General features: G+C 48.6%; 1 protein-coding gene across 5 annotated transcripts in view; it reads right to left on the minus strand.

Annotated features, from left to right (window-relative positions):
* The window catches only part of LOC126570915 (neurexin-1), a 94467-nt gene that overhangs the window by 50152 nt on the left and 21815 nt on the right, over window positions 1-22500 (minus strand). For all 5 annotated transcript variants that reach the window (XM_050229018.1, XM_050229020.1, XM_050229019.1 and 2 more), the window contains exon 5: window positions 19460-19513. In XM_050229018.1, coding sequence (XP_050084975.1) covers window positions 19460-19513 — 54 coding nt within the window. The remainder of the gene's footprint in view (window positions 1-19459; window positions 19514-22500) is intronic.

Raw genomic sequence — 22500 nt, forward strand, 5'->3', positions numbered from 1 at the left:
GACGGAACCACTTGCTCCCCTGGCTCTCGTACGTTAATTACACAAACTACTTTAGACTCATTAAAAAGATGGTGCGAACACAGGCCACTTCAAGACCAAAGGCAGTGGTGGTGGTGGTGGCGACACCGGCCAGACCTGGAAGCGGGCTGAAACGACGACTCGAGGTCTCGAGGTTTGGATATTAAATTTTAACCATCGCAGTCGCATCGTAGCCTTGAACGACCCTCCCAAACTCGCTCCGGGTTTTTGCTATGTGTTTGACATCAAGCACCTCTGCCTCTCTATTTACAACACTCCCACCGTCCACACTTTCACCCCCTCGCACCCACATTTACACCGATGTCGCACGCTGCTAAGCTGCTCTCGAAAGTGACGTCCTTGTCTGACGTCCCGGGAGGTTGAGGACGATGTGAGCTCCAACCTCGTCTCTTCCCAAAAAACCGCCCCACAGCTCAACTCATCCCTTGTCCATGACGTCAGCTCGTCGTCCGTGTTCTTCCCAGAATATTTCGGGGGCGGGGGAGGGTGGGGGTGTCCCGCAAACGACCGAGATAGCGGAAAGGCATGCAGTCCTTACTTCCAGCCATCCAGCGCTTACCTTCCCGCTCCTGTCAAGTTGCTAATCATAATCATATCGCCAGGAATAATCAGCGCTCTGTGGAGCCAGTGCCGGTACCAGTCCTGGGGAGAAGGGGGTAGAGTAAATATTTCCCTTAGGAAAACTGATTGCGACACCGTATCATGGATGCCAGGAGGCAGGATACGCGCTTGGTACCTTGCGGACGCATCGCAACGGTACGATAGTGGATAAAGCGTTTCGCCGAAGCGACCGAAACGCGTACATCGATAGAATAGTGGAGCTAAAAAGCGAAATCAACCAATGATAAGGGCGCACCCATTATCAACCACACCACCGAGAACCGAGTGAATCACATCACATTCTACACAGCTAATTATGCAATTGGAAGCCATTCCCCTGGCCATTAACTAGGTTTAAACTGCGACCGATCATTAGCACCAAAGAGGGTGGTAGCTGGTGTGAGCATTCCCGGGTGGGGGCTGGCAATAAAGCAAGAAGTCAGCCCAAGAAGCCACCCAAGAGGCCACCCAAGAAGCCACCCCGATGAATATAATGGTGCCCAGAGGGGTCGGTTTGGTGAGGGTCATAAAGGTTTCGATTAAATGTGTCTGGGTGGCCGATGTTGAATCGATGTACGATCCGGTGTCCTTCAGCGGCCAACATCAGCAGCAGCAGCAGCAGCACCAGCACCCCCAGCAGCTTATTGAATAGAAATTTCGTTATTCCGATGGTGATCCGCCTTAAAAACCATAACGCAAACCGAATGATTCAAAAGCCATTCCCTTGCGAAACGGACCAACAATCGGGGGGGAAGCTGGAGCCCGGTGAAGGTGCCCGTTCGCTTCGGTGATGTCCTCTGAATCACCCCGCAATTGGGGAGGAAAGGATCAAGAGGGGCGGGAGGGCGAGGGAATGTTTTAGCATAAACTTTTGTGACCATGCCCGTACCGGACTCATATCGTCGACGTACCGAGGCCCGGAGTGCTCTTTGCGTAGCGTTTGTTGCTTTGGTCCTCCTGCTGGCCTCCTATTCCAGCGATCGCGTGGGTGCGTGGGGGTGGGAAAGGGAAAGGCTAGGAAGGTGGAATGGAAGGAAGGGAGCGATTTAAGGGCTGTACCAGAGAACCTGACAACACCAGAAATGATGACGAAGGACCAACTAAATGAAAATGTTGCACGTATGTGCATGTGTGTCTGTGTGCGTGGCTGTGTGTATTTGTATGTGTATGGGGCGATCCGCAGCGGCATGTTAGGAATCGTAATTGAGACTTGATTTATGATGATGCTTTGGGCACAACTTAGTGATGATGCGGGTGTCACATCGGGTGTGGGGAGTGTTGGTGTGCGGGCGTGCTACAGACAACGATCTGTGAACACGTGCGAGGGTGAACCACAATCTCCGCCCCCCCAAGGGGCAGTAAGTTCGCGCCACGCCGAGACAAAGGGACATAAATCGATTATGATGCCGAGGCCATGGTCAACCTTTTTGGGAGGGGTGGGGGGGGGAGGTGTCTTCCACCAAAAACGCAAAAGTGGCTCTTTTACGTTCAGCGTTGACCGTTGGCGGTTTGTTTTGCTGCAGTAGCAGCAGCAGCATCGGTAAAAGGACCTGGTACTGGTGCTTTAAAACGACGATCAACAAAGTTGAACAAAGAATTGGTGTATTTGAATGGATGACGTTATTGTTTGAAAATAGTTGTGTTACATCCAGGAAGTGAAGCAGCGGAAGGAAATGCTCTGGCAAGACTACAAGCTGTCATGTTTTTTTACGTGTATGCAGCAATGAGTAGCGCTTCAGTCGAACATTTGCAATTCATTTCATATCGTATGATATTCAGGGTTAAATTCTATTGAGAGCTAGATTCTTTTTATGTAGTTTAAATATGTACTAGAATGGTAATTTTAACATTGTGAATGAATCATTTGCTCATTTTTGGGTATGCTAAGTCTGGACAACTTCATCGATAAAAAGAGCAAATAATAAGGTCGATTATGATTACAGCGAGTGCCGATTATGCAACCATTTCTTATACAAAAGCATTCAAAACGGTCAAAATCTGAACAATGTCACTCTAATGTAGCTAAAACAATAGCTTCCAAACAAATTTCAATAAAAACTCGGTCAAACCTGAATGATTTTTACATTCGTCTATCGGTTAGCTATGAAGATTCATTCTACAGTGGTAGATTCGTATGGGCGCAGTCAGTTTTCTCGAATATTCTCAACTAGCTCTCAAACTAGCCATTCTTTTTTCATTTAGAATGATACTAACGGTTTATTTTATCGTTGTTTACAACACATACGTTGGTATCATTCCAGATGAAAAAGGAATGGATGCGCCCGAAATACAAAATAATGTAGTTCCGTTGTCGAAATCCAATGATGGAGGCGCCAGGTAACCGATAAAATTGCATACTTTCAGTCAGCCATAACGAGCAGTTTTACTTAAGTTATACCTTGAAAGCAACACTTCTCCCTTATGTAATTTGCTATGTAAATAGAAATCCATTGCTATATCCACGGTAAAACAACTAGCTAGCTATACTACATTTTCAATCAACCCAAAAACAACTTTCCAGAAGTATAATTTACAAATAATGTACACTTTTAAACATGACGTCATACATACAATCCTTCCGTTTTAACGGGTACGCTGCAATTAAGTCACATCTCCTCAGTTCCCCACGAAACTTACCATTCGCGGCCAGTTGCTCCAAGTGGAAACAACTTTCTCGTCTTCTCTCGACGCCACCGGAAACCAGCAGACAGGCTGGCTCCAACAAGGGCCAACTAATGCCTCCCAAAAGCTTCCAGCCGCCATAGTTTTTTTTCTAATCTCTCGCCATTCGGTACATATGTCGCGGATTAACTTTTTCACCAACCCGCCCATGGGCACCATGTTGTCGCTGGCCCGGTCCCATGCTTCGGTTCCCATCATATCGCATCAGCTTTACACGAGATATTCTGCTTCCTCCTTTCCGTTTGCGAAACGATCGCGCAGATCGCGCGCGGATTTGTCCTAATCAAAGGGAGCCCCCACAGTGCGACCGGCTAACCGGTTACCTTGGAATGAAGCACGCACCATGATGATGGCCTTGGCCATCTCAAACCGCCGTTTCACTCCGTCACGGGAAATGGAGCAAGAAAAAGCCCTCCTTTTTTTCCTTTTTCCATCTTCCCAAAAACTCCTCTTGTCAGAAACTTGCTCTAACCACTGCAGTGCATCGTCACCGGCAGCGCCACCGTAGCAGCTGCCCGTTGGTCGTTCGGGTGTGGAGTAAGACCCGGGAAAGACAAACATGCCGCCTTTCCCATCCTTAACCGAGAAATAAAATCACACAGCGGTACCGGAATATCTTTGCCATGCCCGGACCGAACACGAAGAATGTTGGATAAAAGTTTTTTAATCTGTTCCTTTACATTTTTTTCGCTGCTGCTACTGTTCGCAATGCTTTCTGGCTCTCACTGTCGGTGCGCTCATGGAATGCTTCCTTCGAATGCTGCACGTAGGCCACCTTTTGATGCCCCCTCATCGCTTCCCTAAAGCCATAACGAACCGGGAGGGCTAGAGTAAAGGGATGCCCGTTTAATGCCCCTCAGCGAACGAACACGGTAGCTCGATGATCGTTGTTGGCGGTGTGTTTTATGAAGAAAGTTTTGCTTGAAAAAAGCCTTCAAGAGGAGACCAAGGAAGGAATCGTGGTTGTTCCCCAAAAAGGCTCACAGCTGGCAGAAACAGAGAGATAGAAAGAGAGAGAGCGAGAGACGGAGTTCAATCTGTCGCTGTTGCATCCTATGTTTCCCTTAGAACTGTGCAAAATGACTTCACTCGTAAGCATACAGGGACCCTTCTAAAGAGCAGAATAGTTCCAGTTCCCAACAGTAGCATGAACACCAGGTCGGTCGTTCCACTCTTGCTTCAACCGCAGCTACATCATTGGAATGTTGTTTCCACTTCAATAGCTGCCCGAGCCAGAGTTGGTTGCCTAATTGCTCCCTCTTCCACTCTCTCTTTCTCGCTCTCTGTGCTGTCCTTTCAAGATCAAACGACCCCTCCTACGTCGTTGAAGGGTTTGTAAGGCTCTCTCTCCCCAATTGCAGACCGATATAAGTTATATCCAGTCACCACCAAGGTAAGTCCATTATGGAACGTAAGATGCCCTGGCGGGAGTCGAGAATCAATGGAATGCAGCCCGAGAGCCACAATGGAACCACACAACGTCCAATGTGTCGAGCATGGCTGTGGCCTTCGATTTATGTTCCCAGGAGGGGGAATGAATTTTTTTCTTCTTTTTTGCTTTTGATTCCCCCGCTTCCTTGTTGCCGGAAGTGCGCTCTAGAGTGAAAGTAATTGAATTTCCACGATTCTCCCCTACGGCATCGTGTGGTTGCGAATTGCTTTTTCTCTCTCTGTGTGTGTATTTGTGTGTCACTAGCTCACCGGTGGCACCGCACCGAAAGCGTTGTCGATGCACCTGTCCTGTATGCACCACTTGGGAGAAAAGTTGCTCCAAGTGGTACCGGGAACTGAAGCTTTGGTGGCCTTTTTTCCGTTGCTCGGAACTGTCAAACCGTAAAGGAGAGAGCGAGTTGAGTGTTGTTTTCAAGCGAATTCAGTTCATCGAGCGAGCGTTGTGGTTCATTGACTAGCTTCCGGACTCCGGATGAAGTCAGTCCAACAGCGAAATGCCACACCACTGGCAGTGGCCAGGCTTTTTCGGTTTTTTCCAGGGAGATGCTGCGGTTGGTTCGCTTCACTGACACAGTGACACGCACACCACACCACATGGGTGTGGTTCGAGCCGAAATTGCAATCTTCATAACAGCGGACTGATGCTATTTTCAGTCCATCGTTGGTTGGGTTATTTATAAAAATGATTCCCGGTGCTGCCGGACCGGAACTGCCACGGAATGCTGCTCCATCCGAAGGCAGCAACATTTTAATTACGCGCCCGAAGTCCATCCAGCACCGGAATCCAGCCGGTCCCGCTGCGTTCATTAGCTTCCATAACACCAAAATGGATCCAACAGCTGGCAGCATCGTTATGTAGTACGATACGGCGTCCCTTGCCTCTGTTGCAGTTGCTTGGGCGACCGAATGGACATTTATTTCCATAAAAGTCCCATACTCGGTCCCATACTCGGTTGCAGCGCCCTTTAGACGACGCAGATGGCCACACAGCGAGCCTCCCACAATGGCGCATCTATGGCATGGTGGAACCAGAAAGACCTGGTCCCTTTTTTTCGGGGGTGGGGGACGGCATCATCATCATCGTTATCAGCATCGCATGTGAGATACCAAAAACCCTGCCGCTCACCCCTCCCCTGGCAATGGCAGGATTGGTGTGCTGTTTCGTCACTTTCAGGTTCCCAATTCCGCCCCCGGGTCCGTGGTACCGTCAGTGACAAGATACAAATCGTACAATGATGCTGTGAGCCAAAGGGTGCAGCTGGCCGCCATTCGCATTCGCTGCACATATGCTGCCAGTGGGCTCACCCGTTGCCCGTCGGATAGCAGCTGTCGTGGATTCGGGGTGGATTGTGCGTTCCACATGTGGAACATTTCAATTTCAACAATCGACCATTTTTACGACAGTCCAGGGGAGTCCATCGCGGGGGGCCGTGGACCCTCCCCTAGAACGGTTCCAAAGCCAAATGTGGAACGATGGCAGAAGCTGCTTTCACTCTGCTGCTTTCGGTGAAATCTGCTGACAGATGGTGTGTTCGGGAGCGCTGGATACACACCCACCATAGCACAGACAGTGGGAGGATGATGGGAAGCTGCTGGCTGGTGCTGCCTCTAGGATGGGTCTGTCTGGCACAAAAGTGCTGAGGATGCGGTTTTCGTATTATTCGTCCCGTGGTTTGGTACTAAATGGAGTATAGTAGGACGGTAACCGGGTTTGTTGTGAATCCTGGGATCCAATACGTATTCAATACCATCCAAAATAGCCTCAAATGCTCGTTATGACTATTTTTCGTTGAACAACTAAGTCAAAACATCATTATTTTTGATGATAACGCTACCAAATGGCCCTCAAAAGATACGCTTGACATTAAAGGACTCAAATGCATCGTTTAAATGGAGGGAAAAATGATTATTTGATGACATTGAAGTGAAACCCGTATAATTTTACAGAACAGTATACATTGTGGTGGATAATGTATTTCTGAATGTTTTTCATTCCTTGCTCGACCGTTTTTGTAATATCTTTGTTTCTAAAGCTTGCAAACACTTTAAATTTGTCCACACTCTTTTACTAACTGCACTGTTACTCTGTTGGTGTCTTTGTAAAGGATATAATCTTTTCTATTGGTGATGAAAAATTTGTCAAAATCGAACAATACCTTCAAAAGTTATCGCCGATCGAACACGAAGGGTGAAAAAAAAATCTGCACACTCACTATGAAATCTAAATTTAACTGGAGTAAAACCCCACGAAAAACTGCATTTTGGAAAAAATCAGCAGACAAATTTGACTTTAGCAATCGTAGAGGGAATACGAAAGTAACGTTTTAGCTCATTTACGTAGATAAAATCGCCCGTAAACTGCTGATTTGGCAAGCGAACTGCAGTTGTGGTTTGAAAACTACGGGCCGTTTCATTACGGGAGGGTCCATGAACGGCCGTTTGTCCATGTCCTATTTAAGTCTCATAGGAGCCCCTTTAAGTTCTGGCCAGACTTTGCAAGCTGCCATTACAGCACAGAGTCGGTAAAATAAATTGGTATCGAAACAACAGCATTGATTTCATACCAAAAATCTTCAACCCACCAAATCGTCCACAGTATTGTTGAATACCATTATATTGGGCTATTATCTACTAATATCTAAATAAGACTAAAGAAATAATGTAAATTGATAAAAAATCCCTCTGTAATGTACAAATGGTGGGAAAAAATGGCCAATGAGACTTCTTCCACTAGTGTGCAGAAAATGATGTGTCGCATACAACCAAAAGTGCGTAAATTAATACGCAACGTGTCCTAATAATTTAAGCGTTAGTTTTTGGATAGCAAGATAAAATACCTACAAAATGACACCTTTACCATGTGTTTCGCTTATTTCTGGCCTGAGTTGTGTCCTGTTATGCGGCCAATTTTAAGGTATTCCAAGCCCCTTTCAATCGTTCAACCATTCCGACAAATGAGGACATGAATTGGCTCTGCTTTTTAACGTTGAAGCACCAGCACAACAGTCCACCACTAGCTAGTGCATCGAATGATGATGATGATGATGAGTTTATTAGTACATTCCTCGACCGCCCTGAACGAACGAACAGCCCAAGGACACACGTCAATGCAGCGTGTGCGCGCCCGCTCGCTGTTGTTACTTGTTGAGCTGCAGCCACTCGCATTAGTTGTTGTCCAGTGAGTGAGGCCCACCGACCCAACAACACGCCACATAAACGGTGCCTAATGGTATCAAACGGTATCAAACCACTATTAACCATTGCATTTCGATTCCATTCGTACTCCATACCGACGAATGTAGGAATGATTCTCCGAGTTCTCGGAACTGCATTGCACACGAACACACACATACACACACTCGGTAGCGGTTAAAGTGGTGTTTGGTGTCCATTTCCAGGACTAGTGCCCGAGAAGGGCGACGCTACCACAGCGACGCTGCGGTAACAGCAGATAGCAGCGATGTGACACCAGCGTTGATGACTGCTGCGGATAATTGATTGCCGTTGTAGGGCCAAGTAGTGTGTTAATGGTTTTGCACTCTGCATCTGCCTCTCTCTCTCTCTCGCGATTGATCTGTGTATCAATTGCATCGACGAGTAGGGGGATGAAGCCACAACCACAACCATCACCATATCATCGAGACACTCTCGTTAGACACGAGACGCTGAACAGTGAAGATGGACCAAGATGCTCCGAGTGCATCATCGCACCATCAGCAGCACACAACAACCAGCGGCTCATTGCCGCACGTGGTGCAATCTACTGAGAAATTGATGAAAGTCAGCTGCCGTAAAGAAAGACACGGCCAACCGGTAAAACCGGTCGTAGAAACAGCATGAAACGGACGCTTCTCAAAAGAAAACTCATTTCCCTGTCCTAGAGCAGTCCCGTGGTGCGCTTGGCTAGTGTCATGTCTCGTGTCTAAGAGCCCGCTTTTACGGCGCAGCACTGCCTTTAGGCAGTTTACGATTTGAGATCACCTGGCCACAGGGTGCTGTGGGTCTTCTTTCAAGCGGACATGCCCGTCTTGGTACCGGTTCCTTTCATGGTCAAGACTGTTTCCATTCTACTGCAGCAGCATCGTTAGCTTCACAGAAGACCTGGCGCCTGAGAACGGGGAACCAAAAATAGAGCCTTTTGTTGACGTGCGCTTGACCTTCGCCAATGCGATGAAAGTTATGAAAGGAACGCGCAGTGCCCATGCTTGTAAGAAACATCTATCCAAGTATTATGATATGAAATTGAAGGCAGTTGATGAAATGTTGTTTGAACAATCCATTGTGTCTAGCTTACATTTTGTTTAACATTTCCTCAAATGCTTTAATGAGTTCTATTGATACAAATGTAATATTCAGGTGATACAAATGGTATAGGAGTATTTACAACGCAATCCTCGATAGCACGATGCTCTACCACTAAAAGGAAGGTAAAATTTTCTCATTTCATCCCCCAAATTCCCAGGACGATCGCCACAACATTTTAATGCCCCTACGGTGACAGGGAAAGGGAATGGTAATGTACAATTGACCGTAGAACGGGCATACAACCATGAACAGCAAACATGAGCAACATTGAACGATCATACAGGCAGGCAACATCCTTTACAAACAATAGCGATACAGTGGCAGTGGCAGGAAGGGACGATCATAAGTGCAATACAACCCCCAGGACACAGAGAGACAGAGAGAGAGAGAAGAAAGTGAACGAAAGTGAAGAGGGATGAGCACCCCTTGAGCAAAAGGGGATGATGGTGTCCAGCGCACCACAGAACAGCAACAACAAACTGGGAGCAAGGAAGGTGGTTTTTTGGGGGGCGTGAAAAGGGGCGTGATAGCGTCCTAGTGAGAGGAGGGGGCGGCGCCCTGTAGTCACCTTTTCGGACGGCAGCGTACGAAGGCACTGGTGTACCAGGTCGTAGTTGGGCGGATAGATACCCCCGAACTGTGCGCTCCGCTTCCTCCACCCCTGGGGCTGCTGCTGGGGGCGGCTGTTGCTGTTGCTGTGGCTTTGTGCGAACGGGACCGTACCCTCTGGTGACCGTGCGTGGTGCTGTTGTGCCGATGGTACTCCTTCGGTGCCAGTGCGTTGTTTGTGCCGCTGGTGTGCCGTGACGTGAAACTGCGTGCATGCATTATGTGTGTGCTTTTGAGGGGAGTGCGGTGCGGTTACATTGCGTTGGTGATGGTTGGTTGTGGTGGTGGTTGTTCGTTGGTGCTTGTCCTATTGTGCCCGCGTGAACCATCGCGTTGGTGTGTGGTTTGCAGAGGAAAGCACAGAACATAAGAAAAAAAAACGCCATAATGAAATAGAAACAAACACGATAAGAAATGATGAGAAGAATGGGATGGGGAGAGAGGAGGGGTGATTTAATGACACCACAACCAAGTGTGTCACTCAAGGGCGTCACGTTCCAGGCGTTTGGAAGGGATGGGAACTGAAAATCACAAAATCAAATGCCGGAAAACTGTCGTTTGCATCGATGTAACGGCACAATATTCTACCCAGACTGGTGTGCTCTGTGTTGTGGTACACAATTAACATTCAGCATCACAATCACCACCACGAATTCTGTACATTCCATGACCTCAACCTTCCCACCACGAACTGGTGCGACGATAAACTTCCGTCTATTCATCGAAACACCCGCCCAACCAACCGGCCGTCTTATTACAACAGAAGCCGGATGTTTATTACAAGACGCAAACCGTCCTCTTCCGGGTGCCGTTCCCTGGGTGCTGTCCCCGGGTGCTGTTAATCCGATGTCTCGCCTGCCGCTGGAGCTTTCTTTTCACAGAAAGCGGAGGGGAAAAGTAGCACATTAATCAGCAAATTTTGCACACACCCCGGCATGAGGGAATGTTCGCGGAGAAGGAAGGGGCTGCGACTGAGGCAAAAGTTTGCTGGTAATTACCACGAGCGAACACACGGATTTTCGCTCTCTTGCGGGAGGGAGGGGGCCAGATGCGCGGGGACAGAACCCGGAAAAAGCTCATAAAACATCGAAGCATAGAAATCGTACGCTCGCAATGGCGCGTGATGGCGCTGGTGTTGTTATCTGCACACCGAAACCGATGTTCGCGATAGCTTCAGGAAGCGTTCCACCATTCCACCCTCTGGGTCTTGGAACCTCAGTCGGGTTTAAAGTGCCGTCAGGCGGCTGAACGCGCACAACGAGCTGTCGTTTTGGTACGCTGCAGTACACCGCCGGGTGGCCAGGAAGAAGCAATAGCCTTCATCATCATCATCATCATCAGTAGCAGGAGCAGCAGCAGAAGCAGCTTCATCGTCGTCGTCGTTGTCGGGGAGCGGGATGCGTTAGATCTATGAGACTATTGTTGTTCCGTTCTCATCTCTTAGAGCCACCAGCCCCCCGTCTTTCGTGAGGAAAGTGCGAAGAGATTTGTAATGCTCGAATGCGAACAGATAAGACCATGGCCATGATACACAGAAAGCTCAAGGCGAGTGAGCGTTCTGCAGCTCGGAGAAGGGAGTCCTGGGAGGAAGAAAATGACATAATTTCATAATTTGCCCCGCGTGTACGTGTGGCTGTGTGTCTGTTTGTATGTTTCTGAACAGCAACAGCTTCTAACGGTACCACGAGCATAACCGGAAGTGCGAGATGAATGGAAAATGGCACCAGAACAGACACTTTTGGGGAAGAGCAGCACGATGCCACATCAACACTCCGAGAGAGAGAAGGAAGAGAAAGAAAGATCTTCCTTCCCTGGCAAACGCGATACGGAAATGTGTTGCTGTGCTCTGTGCATGTGTGTGTCACGAAGCTTGTTAAAGCATCCAAACGATCCACGTGGAAGGATCATAAAAAGCCGACGACCAAAAGCCGATAGCACACGCTAGCTGGCTGGCTGGGCCGCTGCTTTATGTGTGCTGGAAGTTGAGCGTCAGATATCTGGCTGAAGCGTCCCTTGCTTGCTGGCTGTCAACGGCACCCTCCTCCATTGTCACGCTTCTCGGTTCCAACTACGGAATCAGCTCCCTTTTTAAGGAGGTCATCCGAGGAGCGTAAAACGAACGACCTCTAGAACACGAACTCATTTCTGGAGGCGAGCGAGCGAGCGAGCGAGCGGACGAGCGTGCGATTCGATCGACCATTTCGTGCCGGTGATTGAGTTGTCATCGAATAGCGGACGCCAAGGACGCCTCACAGACTGACTGACAGATGCTCTGCAGCTGAACAAAGTAATATCCGCGCGCGTTACCATGGCGAGCGGCATGTCAAGCAGAGTGTGCCGTTGTCAAGCCCACCTCTGCTGCGGTGAGACGATGGCGTTGAGAATGAAGTTTTAATGGAGTTTTCGCGCGGGATTGCGAGATGAGATGAGATTGTCCCGCAAATGAAGTTCTCCAGCGCAATCGCAGGAAGATGCCGGAGCCGTTTATCACCGTCGCACTCTTATGGTTTCTTAATTTTAATGACACTGGCGCACACGTGCGGCGTTGGGGCACACTCACATACATAACACGGAGATATCACCACCGAGGGTGAGTTCAAAAATAGCTCCGAAAGCGTCTTGTAACGAGGGGCAACCAAATGGAAAAGCGGAAGCCCTGGGTGAAAGAAATAATTAGTTGAAAAGAATTTTACAGAGATACAGAAAGAAAGAGAAGAAAGGAGGAGAGAGAGAGAGAGAGAGTTAAAAAGAAAAGAGAGAGCGCTCCCAGATTGTGCTAGTCCTGCCAGTAAGAGCTTTGTGCCTCGATCAATCGCCGGAAAAAAACCCGGATTTCCAGTCCAGAGACGGTAGCTACTGTCAAGGGCATTCTGGTCCCAGGACCCCAGACCCTGGTCCTGGGCGACTCGTCAACAGGCACGTAAAAAGCTTAAATCAACGATGCGAATGCCAAAAGGATAATCATTGCCGGAGGGGTTCCATTTGTATCGGTTTCCCTAACGACATCCTAATGTTCGATCTATCGACAGGCGCTACAGGGACCAGGGCAGGGGCCAGGGCATCGGCAGGGCATTCCCATCGACTCCGACAGCATTAAACAGTAGCCTACAAGCAGGAGGATGGTCCTTTCGCAGGGGAATCGCTACACCGCTCGTTTCACATCGATCGATCGATAGACCGACCCAGCAATCGACTGGAGGCCCTGGAGGGACGGGACCGGAGGTCGGGGACACTCGGCGAGGGAGAGTGCTCCATTTGAGCGGAAGTACCAGTTACCATCTACGCACCATCGCACACGGCCGGCGCACATCGCTCTCGAGCGCTAGTGAGCTGTAATTTGATCCAATTTCTCGATTTGCTTCCCACTTTTCCTCCTCCAAAAGCCCTGTTCCAACGGGAAGTTGGGTGGAAGTGTCTGAGTAAACCGGGAGTCTCGTTGTCTGTCTGCGTGTGCCTGTGTACTCCCACGGTCCTTCGGTTTCGTGTAGAGCAAGCTACACCCACCCCAAAAACACCCTTTGCTCCGGGAGGTATGGGGCTGAACCTGCTGGAGTGCTTCGCGCCAACTCAGCGTAATATGTGGCGCTCCTTGTACGCGCGGCCGGAAGTAGAACGTGCGGAAGGGTCGAGCTGGTGTTAGGGCCATCGTAATAAGGATTCCGAATAGAGCATTACGTCCAGCACTAGGCCCAGGGAACACATACACCCTCTCCTTTGGCTCTTGGCTCTTGGCTTCTTCCATTGATTACGCATTCCGCACTTCCGACGACGACGACGACGACGGACGACGGTGACTCGCCATTTCTTACCCATTGGCCACACCGGGCGACCTTAATACAGGAGTGGACCACGGCACGGAATAGCTCGAATCAAAACCGAAATACCAAGCAAATGGTTCTGAAGCAATTGACCATTGTTTGCATCCCTTTTTTTCCCTTAGCCCCTTTGAGCGCTTGGAGCGAGTGAATCGATAGTAAATCGTGTCGCAATAGAGCTGTTCCCCGTTCCTCCTATCCTCAACTGCAGCAAGCAGAAGTATGGGACATAATCAGGTGGCTTTTGAAGTGAAAATAGATGCCTTACTAATTCGCTCACAGCAGCATGCGGCAGGGAAAATCAAATTAAAAGAAACATTTCTCAAACACTTCCACCGGCCAGACGCATTCAGTTGTCAGTTTGTTGGACAATTGGACACACTCTGAGTAGCCGAAAGGCAGACAAAATTCGAAATGCCACTCTCCAAATGCCCTATTCCGTTAGCAGGGCCACCATTGGCCATCCGAACTGATTCCGAATATGTCTCTAGTCCTGCTGTAGGGCTGCCCCGTCCTAGCGAGCGGAGATGCGATAATTGATGGCCGTGCCATAAATTAGTCGTGAGTTATTCATGGGCCTGGAACTGGCCGACAATCCGCTGCCACTGCCACTGCCACTACCACTGCCACTGCTCCCCGTGGTCTTAGCTGAGGGCTTGTGTGTGTTGGTGTGCTCGCGCCAGGACAGTCTACGATAGTCGATTGAACGAACGAGTAGAACACAACCAACAGCCGGGCTGCGAATGGAAATTGACTTGTTCGGGGGCTTAAATGATGTCGAAAGGACATGGCTCACAAGGAAGAGACGCCACCACCAGTAGAGGGGACACTCCATATTTCACAGCTGGCACCACAAGTTTTCCGGTCCAGTCCGGTACGACACCAGAATTCTGACACCAGAGGGCAGTGCAATCGTCTAGCCAGTCGTGTGATTGAACGGTGAAAACGATCACGGGACGCTGTTGCGAATGAGGTGCGCTGGTTCGAGAAAACGGGGGAAAATACGGAAAAAAAACTCGAGAATCAAGAGTGTCTTCTCGCTCCTGGTGTGCTGCTCCCGGTGCTCCTGGGGCTGCCAAACATTGCAGAAGGAAGGGTGGAGTATCAAGAACATCTGGTTAAATGTACGGTTCGCCCGGTCGTGGCACACCTCGGCTTCAGATTCCCGTTGCTCGATCTCGAGCGCTACTTCACTCGAGCACCACATGCAACACCGAAAAGGTGGTTTGCAAGAATCCTTCAATGAAAGCACTTCATTGCATGCACGACATGACGACGATAGTGTGTGTTCTGGTGGTGTTACTGCCCTGGATGCTACTGAATCTTTCACTCCATTTGCAATATAGTGCTGCTTTTGGTGCTCCTTCTGGTGCTCCTTCTGGTGCTCCTTCTGGTGTTGCTACTCGAAAGAATAGCCACATCGTTGGCACACATACCGATACGGTGGCGTGGTGGCACAATCGAATGAAAATTGTCATCATTCCTGTTTTCACATACCACGACCACACTCGCACACCACCGCTCTGGAAAATGGATGCTGGAACGCGCAATCTCCGCATCGCAGCCGAACCAGCCAGCCAGCCAGTCGGCCAGCCATCGGTTGCATCGGAAGTGACGATGCACCGGAAGGGGACGTGCAAAACCGCATAAAACTTTTCCCACCAAAAACTTGCCCACTTGCCCAGTTACGTGACCATGAGCGTGTTCGTGTGCCGCACCAGCGGAATCCATTTTTATGTTCCTCCGCTCCTCTGCGCTTTTTTTATTTCGAATGTGCTCCCAATTCCACTTCCGTGTATTGGGTTCAGCACGATGTTTTTTTTATATATGTTCCAGGTATCATGATAAACTCCGAGAGATACGGATAGCAGCTGCACACACCAACAAACACACCCAGGCATTGATTTGGAGATTCCTATTTTTAGCGATGCTCGACGCAAAACATCGAACTTGCACACTCGACATGCATTCCGGGGTTGCATTTATTGTTGTGTCCATTGGGTTTGGGCTTTGGAGTGTTCCGTGTTCATAAAAAAACCAGGAAGAGGAGAGATTGCTGGGATATCTGTCGATGGGAATGGGTCGTGCACAAAATGGTGCACTGCTGAGTGAAGCTCATGCGTCTGCTTCTGCAACTGTGTTGCTGTTGAACTTGAAGTGAGATGCGATGGTGAGCAGGAGATGAAGTTGGCTTTCCTAGTAGACACAAGGAACTGCCTATCCTAGCAAACTAGTCCATGCGGTCTAATGATGCTCAGTCAACGAAAGCAACAAACCTGAATCGTCCCCCGGAGTGAAATAACAAATTACATTTTACGCCAGGAGCGCTGTTCCTCCGACGGTGCGGCATCTTTCGCTTTGTGTCCAATATCATCAAAAAGTCCTTAAGCCAAGGGATGGAGGACCCAACCCCACCGTGTGCTGATGCAATGATTGACCTCAGGCGTCTTTGTGTGCAACAACCTTGGCCTCGGAGTTTCTCGTAAGAAACCTTGTTGGTTCTGGTTTTAGGTTTTCCATTCAAGGTTAATCCCGTGCTCGGTTGCTCTTGCCCTGGAAGCCAAGAGACCTGAACTACAAAGTTGCTCCACTTTGTGTGGAGTCTCCGATAAAATTCGTTTCGTTAATGTAAACCGCGTTGAAGCAACGGTAGTTTGTGAGGAGTCGCAAGCACATTGGCACAAAAATGATTCGATAATTAGATTGAATAGACCCCACCGTCCTAACGTCAGCACTGACGCTTCGCGAGCGTACCAGCTCCAGAAGGTGCCCCGATGATCATTTCATATTCGAAGGGCATTATCGTTACGTTGCGCGCGGTGCCCCGCTCTAATGATAGACAATTTATCTGCTTGTTGTGCTGCCACTTCCTGGCCTGGCGGCGCCTGGTCGTGGTCGGTTTTGCTCATTTTGCTGGATGGATCGTTATGGAAATTGCGGAAAAAACACTTCATCGCTTCGTTAGTGCGCCGAATCTTGTAACACGGCAGACATCCTTGCATACATGCATGCATCCTTGCAAGAACGATGCTTGCCTCGTAGACTTCCCGAACCTTGGAGTCCCCCGTTTGCAAGCTTCCAGTTTGACCGTAATGTTTCCACCGTGTAAAAGCGTCTGACTAAACAGGGGTGGATGAATCAGAGGAAAACCCCGAACGACGGAACGCGAATCTTAAAATCCTCGCCCCAAAAAGTTACAAAATGGAGCACGAGCACCTGCTCGTCGTGGAACAAGGCCATCCGCAAGACCTTTTCGGTGTTCCAAGAAGAGCACAAAACGAGAAAGAAGTAGCAGCATAAAGCATTAAGACACTGAAATGATAAATCGCACGGAACCGGCAAAGAAGAGTTTCACAGAAACTTATCCCAAAAGCTCGCTCTCTTTCTCATTAAACTCATAAAACTCGCATCTTCACAAACAAAATCTCGCGCGTCGCGCTTTGCATTTTTGTGTTGGCGTTTTTTCGGGGGGGGGGGGGGGGTTTATTTTTGGAACAGAAACCACCACCCCTTCGGATGGCGTCGGCCATCGAGAAAGACCCGGTCTTCGCCCGGTCGCTATCACCTGCGTGAAAATGCGCAACTCACTCGTTTGTTACGGTTCGATGCCGGATTTATGTGCCGGGGCACCCACGTTGGCCTTCCCGCAAAAGGAAAGCTGCCGGCTGCCCTGATAAGAGGGAACGTGCATCGCATCGAAACCCGAACGGAACACCGTTGGCCCACACCCGGAAGGCACCGCTGCCAAATGGTCTGCCCCGTTCCGTTGCGGCGTTCCGAAAATATATATAAGAAGAGAGAAAAAAAAACCCCCGAAAGAAAAGGGATAATCAGCCTCACCTAGCCCCCCGGGTATACGACCCCGGACAACAGCAGACTAACCTTCAGGCTACGCACCACTCTCCCCCTTTTCCTTGCCACCAACGAACCAGCCAGCCAGCGAGCCAAATTGTGCGAGATGAATGGAGGAAAGTGGTTCGTTTCATTTGCCTCACGTTCGAGCTGGCCGGCTGGCTGCAGGACGAACCTTTTCAACGGAGGGAATGGAGCTCATCGCCCACGGTCCTCCGGTAAACGATAATGTTGCTACTACCCCCCGGGGGAGGGGATGAGTGGGTGGACCGAGTGACGACCGGAACGATCCGGGAACTCACTCTACATTCCGCTGCTGCTGCTGCGATGTTGCGGACTGCGGCAAGATTTATTGGTTATCGATCGCCCAGGCTTTTTGCTGGCATCTCGTCCTCCGCCGCCGCCGCCACCAGCAGCCTTTTTGTCCAACGTGCACCTGAAGGCCGTCTATGTGTCTGTGTGGTACAGGTGAGTGTGCGCTTTGTGCTGAATTCGTTTGGATTCCAAACTCCGTGGAAACTGTTCCGTACGCCACCTGGTTGGTTGGTTGGTTGTTCGGACTGACTTACTTGGTGAGCAGCAGCATCACCAAGTGCAGTCATCGAAAGGTCGAACAATAGGCTCGTAGCGCACCAGAAAAAAAAGGAGGAAAAAGATACTTTACCCCCCTCCCCCCTTCGCTATGCAGTGCAGTGCGAGTTTGAATGATCCTTCTGCCGACAGTGACGACGACGACGACGACGAGGAAGACGTGAAGGTGAAGGATGCTTTTGGGTCTCGCTCGCTCGCTTCGAACATAACACAAAATAAGCCGCATGAGAAATGGGACTTCATCAGGGCCGTACCGTAAGCGCATTATCAGCCCCGCTCTCACTCACTCACTCCCTTTGGGCATTCTTTGGCCACGGAAGCAACCTTAGCGGGGGGGGTAGGCGAAAAAAAAAGCCAAACTAGGTGGCGGCGCGATGATGTAAGATCGATTGCGCGAAGACGAAAGAACGATCCACCAACACAAATAACACACGGGCACGCGTGCACGGGGGCATGAAAAAAATTGATTGCAGATATTATCGGGCGCTCGGGAAGGAGATGTGATGTGATGAAAGAAATCCACTTCAAATGGAATCGCTTCTCGCGCCACCGCCACCGCCACCAAGCGAGGCCTCGCGAAGGATTTATTGGCCATCGTTTACCGGGCCACCTCTCCACCTTTCTGCCTCTCTCCCTCTGTGTCTTCGGGGTTCAATCTGGCAGCTCCAACTTATTCTAGCGTTGGCTCGCGCTCGTTTTTTCTGTTCAACAAATCAGTCGAACACTAATGCGCCGGGCGCGCTCTAGGAGGAGCTCCGAAACGATCGATCTGATTTGATTGCAAGGCTCTAGGCTCTAGGCCGGTCGGCCGGCTGGCTGGCTGGCTGGCTGGCTGGCCAACGCTGTCCAATAAAGCGTCTCAGCGTGCACAGTGGTGCTGAGATGAGTTTCACTATTTTTAATAAAAAAAAACCCAAACACAGACACACAGCCACAGCGCATGATCTTGGTATCTCGGTCTCAGAGGGAAATGGACCACATTGCATGCCATCGATGGTGGTAAGCGCGACAGCCAAATGGCGTCAGCTTTATGGCTGGCATGCTCCGGGGTCCGATTAGCATACTGTCTCCGATTCTTCTGCCATGGTGCACGGTGATGCCACCGAAAGTCGAATGTTCTAACCGGCACCAACAGTAGCAGCAGCAGCAGCAGCAGCAGCAGCAAACGTTTCTGTGGACATTCTTCTGGTGAGTGCGAGATTGTGTTTTGTGCTTTGCAGAAATACGTTACATTTTGTGCCTGTACCGTGATCGCGATCCCATGATTCGTGTTGTTGAGATTTAATTACAGCTAATTATGATTCGCGCTTCACACGGCAATTCCTTTTTTCTCGGTAGGGTTTTGTTTGGTTTCGCTCGGTCTTTGTCCGAAGTCATTCCCTTATCTGTCTCGTCACCGGACGGGAAAAGGGCTTTGAATCCGGAGTGGAAAGCGGAAAGCGAACAGCAGCACCCCTTATCGCACATCAGGAAAGAAGGATACAGATGATAGCCAAAAGGATATGCTCACTTACCCGTGTCACCTTTTCGCGTGGAATGGCCGTCAGATCGCACGGGGAATCGCCGCACTGGGGAAGAAATCGGACAGAGCACGGAAACGGAGAGAAAATGGAAGAGAAAGAGAGAGAAAGAGAAAGTAAGTAAGTGTGAGAAGAAGGATACAAAGAAAGAAAAACCAGTGAAAAAAGGGTGAATCGTTGGAAATAAAAAATAAGAACCCATCGTGGTGGGGGGGGGGGGCGCACGCCGGGCGCCTATCGCGGTTTTAAGCGAAGCAAGGAGCCAGACTGGAGGCCAGTGTAGGGTCGCGCGGTGCGTGTTGGAATTGGTGCACGACATTTGGCGTCAAACGGTCCAACGGTCGGTGCCCATGGAAAAACCCTAGTGGAAAGCGCGGTGCAGCGTCAGCGACGCCTTTTGGCAAAATTTATGCGCCCAGTGCCCGGGGGGGGAGGGACTTGGGGTGGGTAAGTGGGGGTGTGGAAATGAGAAAAATGTTTGCCATAAAAAGGAGCTTTATTCCCCCTCGCGTTTTGCCTCCATCTCCCACCTTCTCCCCCTCCACCCCCCTTAACACCCACTGTCGTTGACCCAATCGGTTTTAGTGCGGAGCGAAGCGGAGATTCCGATGCCCTGGTGCTGCAAGCCTTTTTTTCCTCTGAGAAAGGGAGCAAACGGATTGCGAGCAAAGAATTGGTTGGCATTTTAGGAGGAGTGGGTGTAAGGGGTGGAGCATTCGTCGCGAGTGGATCGCGTCGAGTGAAATGAAAATCCCCGGAAAAATGTAGCTCGACGACAAGCGACGGTCGGCAGTTGACGATAAGGCCAACGCGAGAGAGGCTCGCCGAGTCGCCGTTAGAGGTTAGAGATTGTTTGCGAAAGATGCCAGCAAATAAAACGGGCCGCCGAAGAGGGGTCGGTCAATCGGGTCGACATCGTGGCAAACTTTTAGCGCAGGCCAGTCAGCGGAACGGCCCCAGCCCGTCGATGCTGGGAATTGGGAGGATAATGCCGCCTGGGGGTAATACTTTCTTTGTATTTTGCTTCGCTGCACTGCACACTAATAGAGAGGCTTCCGGCTCCGGCCGAGGACTACAAATACCGAAAAGAAACTGTCCTTTTCGGATCTATTCGGGGTGGATTTTCAAATTTGATACTTTTGCTAAACATTTCGATTGTTGATCATCACTTTTCTTTGACATTGCCAACCGGTGGAACAGTGGTTGGAAAGATAAAACATTATCCTTGGTGATCATTTGTGGATGTCGTGGTTAGATAATTTTTGAAAACTTCATCATCAACGTATTAGTTTTGACCTCTTTCGGGTTTCATTATATAAATGTGATTACAAAAAACGAATAAAACTATTTGCCTTTTCTATTGAATTCCATATTATACAGGGCGCGCCATCAGGCGGTACCCTATTTTAAAGTTGAATAACTCTCTCATTTTTCAACCAATTTTAGAAAATAAACCAGTAATATTTAGGTTATTCTATGCGTCTGGAGTTATTTTGGCAATTTCAACTATAATATTTGCTTTAAGTTGTTTCATAGAATTTGATTTGTTTGCAAAAACATTATTTTCTAAACAGACCCACAGAAAAAAAAATCCAGCGCTGTCAAAGGCGGCGAACGAGGATTTACCATCCATTGCTCGACAGCAGCTTTCACTATTGCCCGATTATTTTGAATATAAAGTGTGACAATTTGACAAAGTGTGATACATTATAAAAAATGGGCATAGACTGACGTTTCAGAAATTGGCCTATTTGTCCATATCGGCTGAAAATGAGAGAGTTATTCAACTCTAAAATAGGGTACCGCCTGATGGCGCACCCTGTAGTTTGAGACCCAAACCAGTACTGACAAATGAGCTGTCTTCAATGCTAAAAGGTAATATTTTAAATAATTATAATATAAACAATCACATAATTAGTATGCTCATAGAAGCTATGGATAAACACATTACTTTGCAAAAACATTATGTTCCAAACATGTTTTCACTTTTGGCAACAATATATTGTTAGTTATTTTCCTAGCATCATCCAACTATTTGTAGCTTATAGTTGCAGTTGGAAATTATATATCACCAAATAATGACATTAATCATATAATCGAACGGCTTACAAATGATGGATTGAAAACAGTTTAAAACGAGCCCATTGGAAGACATTTCTGACCGGACTAATCGACAAGCATTATATAGCAAGAAGGGGATATTTAAGCAAATTATCAGCTAAGAACCGCACCAACAGTGACTTGCGAATGCATTTCTCTGCTTTTAGAGAGACTAAAATGTGTTCACCCTGCTACTGTTAGTTATTTAAAATATGGATTTATTGCAAGCGATATAACAGCAAAAACTGTTCGTCTTTCACTTGGCGAAGGATCAAACCAACGTGATGGTCAATACTCTGTACCATAAAAATTCTAAAGCTATGATCCACTCTCAAATCGGTCATTGGCCATCGTTATTTACAACAACTTATCATTTCCACCAAGTTTTACTTGAAATTCGGCCAGACGAGTGTGGGACGCTAACCATAACCATGATCTGATTATGCTATACGACCACGCTCTATCGCATCCATGGCAGTTTAATGGCTCGAAGCAGCATAAAAATGTCGAAATAGATTCTGCCACGGCGTTCACAAGATGTGGCCCTTGCTAGTTATCATTAGTTTTGGGTCGATAGGTGGTTTAACCAAGCTAACCATAAAAACCACGAAGGTATGCTTTTCGTTGGATCGTAGTACAACAAATGGAAAAAATCTTGAAATGAGCTATGTGCTAGCAAAACATTCTCGATACATTCTGTTTTCAATCGATTGCAACAGCACAATCGTAGTAGAAAGAAACCTGCACAAGGTTATCGTTATGAAACTCACGACTGATGCTAAGGAAGTCAAAGACCTCACCAGCACGAAGACATTTGTGTTTAGTTCTCCGAATTTGATTGCTTCACTTTGAAAGGTTCAATGAACAAAGTTCATGGTGATTGTACTTGTTTCAATTCCCAGCGTCTAGCGTTACCGATAATCCTCCAAAAGAAC

Source organism: Anopheles aquasalis, chromosome 2 (assembly GCF_943734665.1).
Source record: "Anopheles aquasalis chromosome 2, idAnoAquaMG_Q_19, whole genome shotgun sequence".
NCBI lineage: Eukaryota > Metazoa > Arthropoda > Insecta > Diptera > Culicidae > Anopheles > Anopheles aquasalis.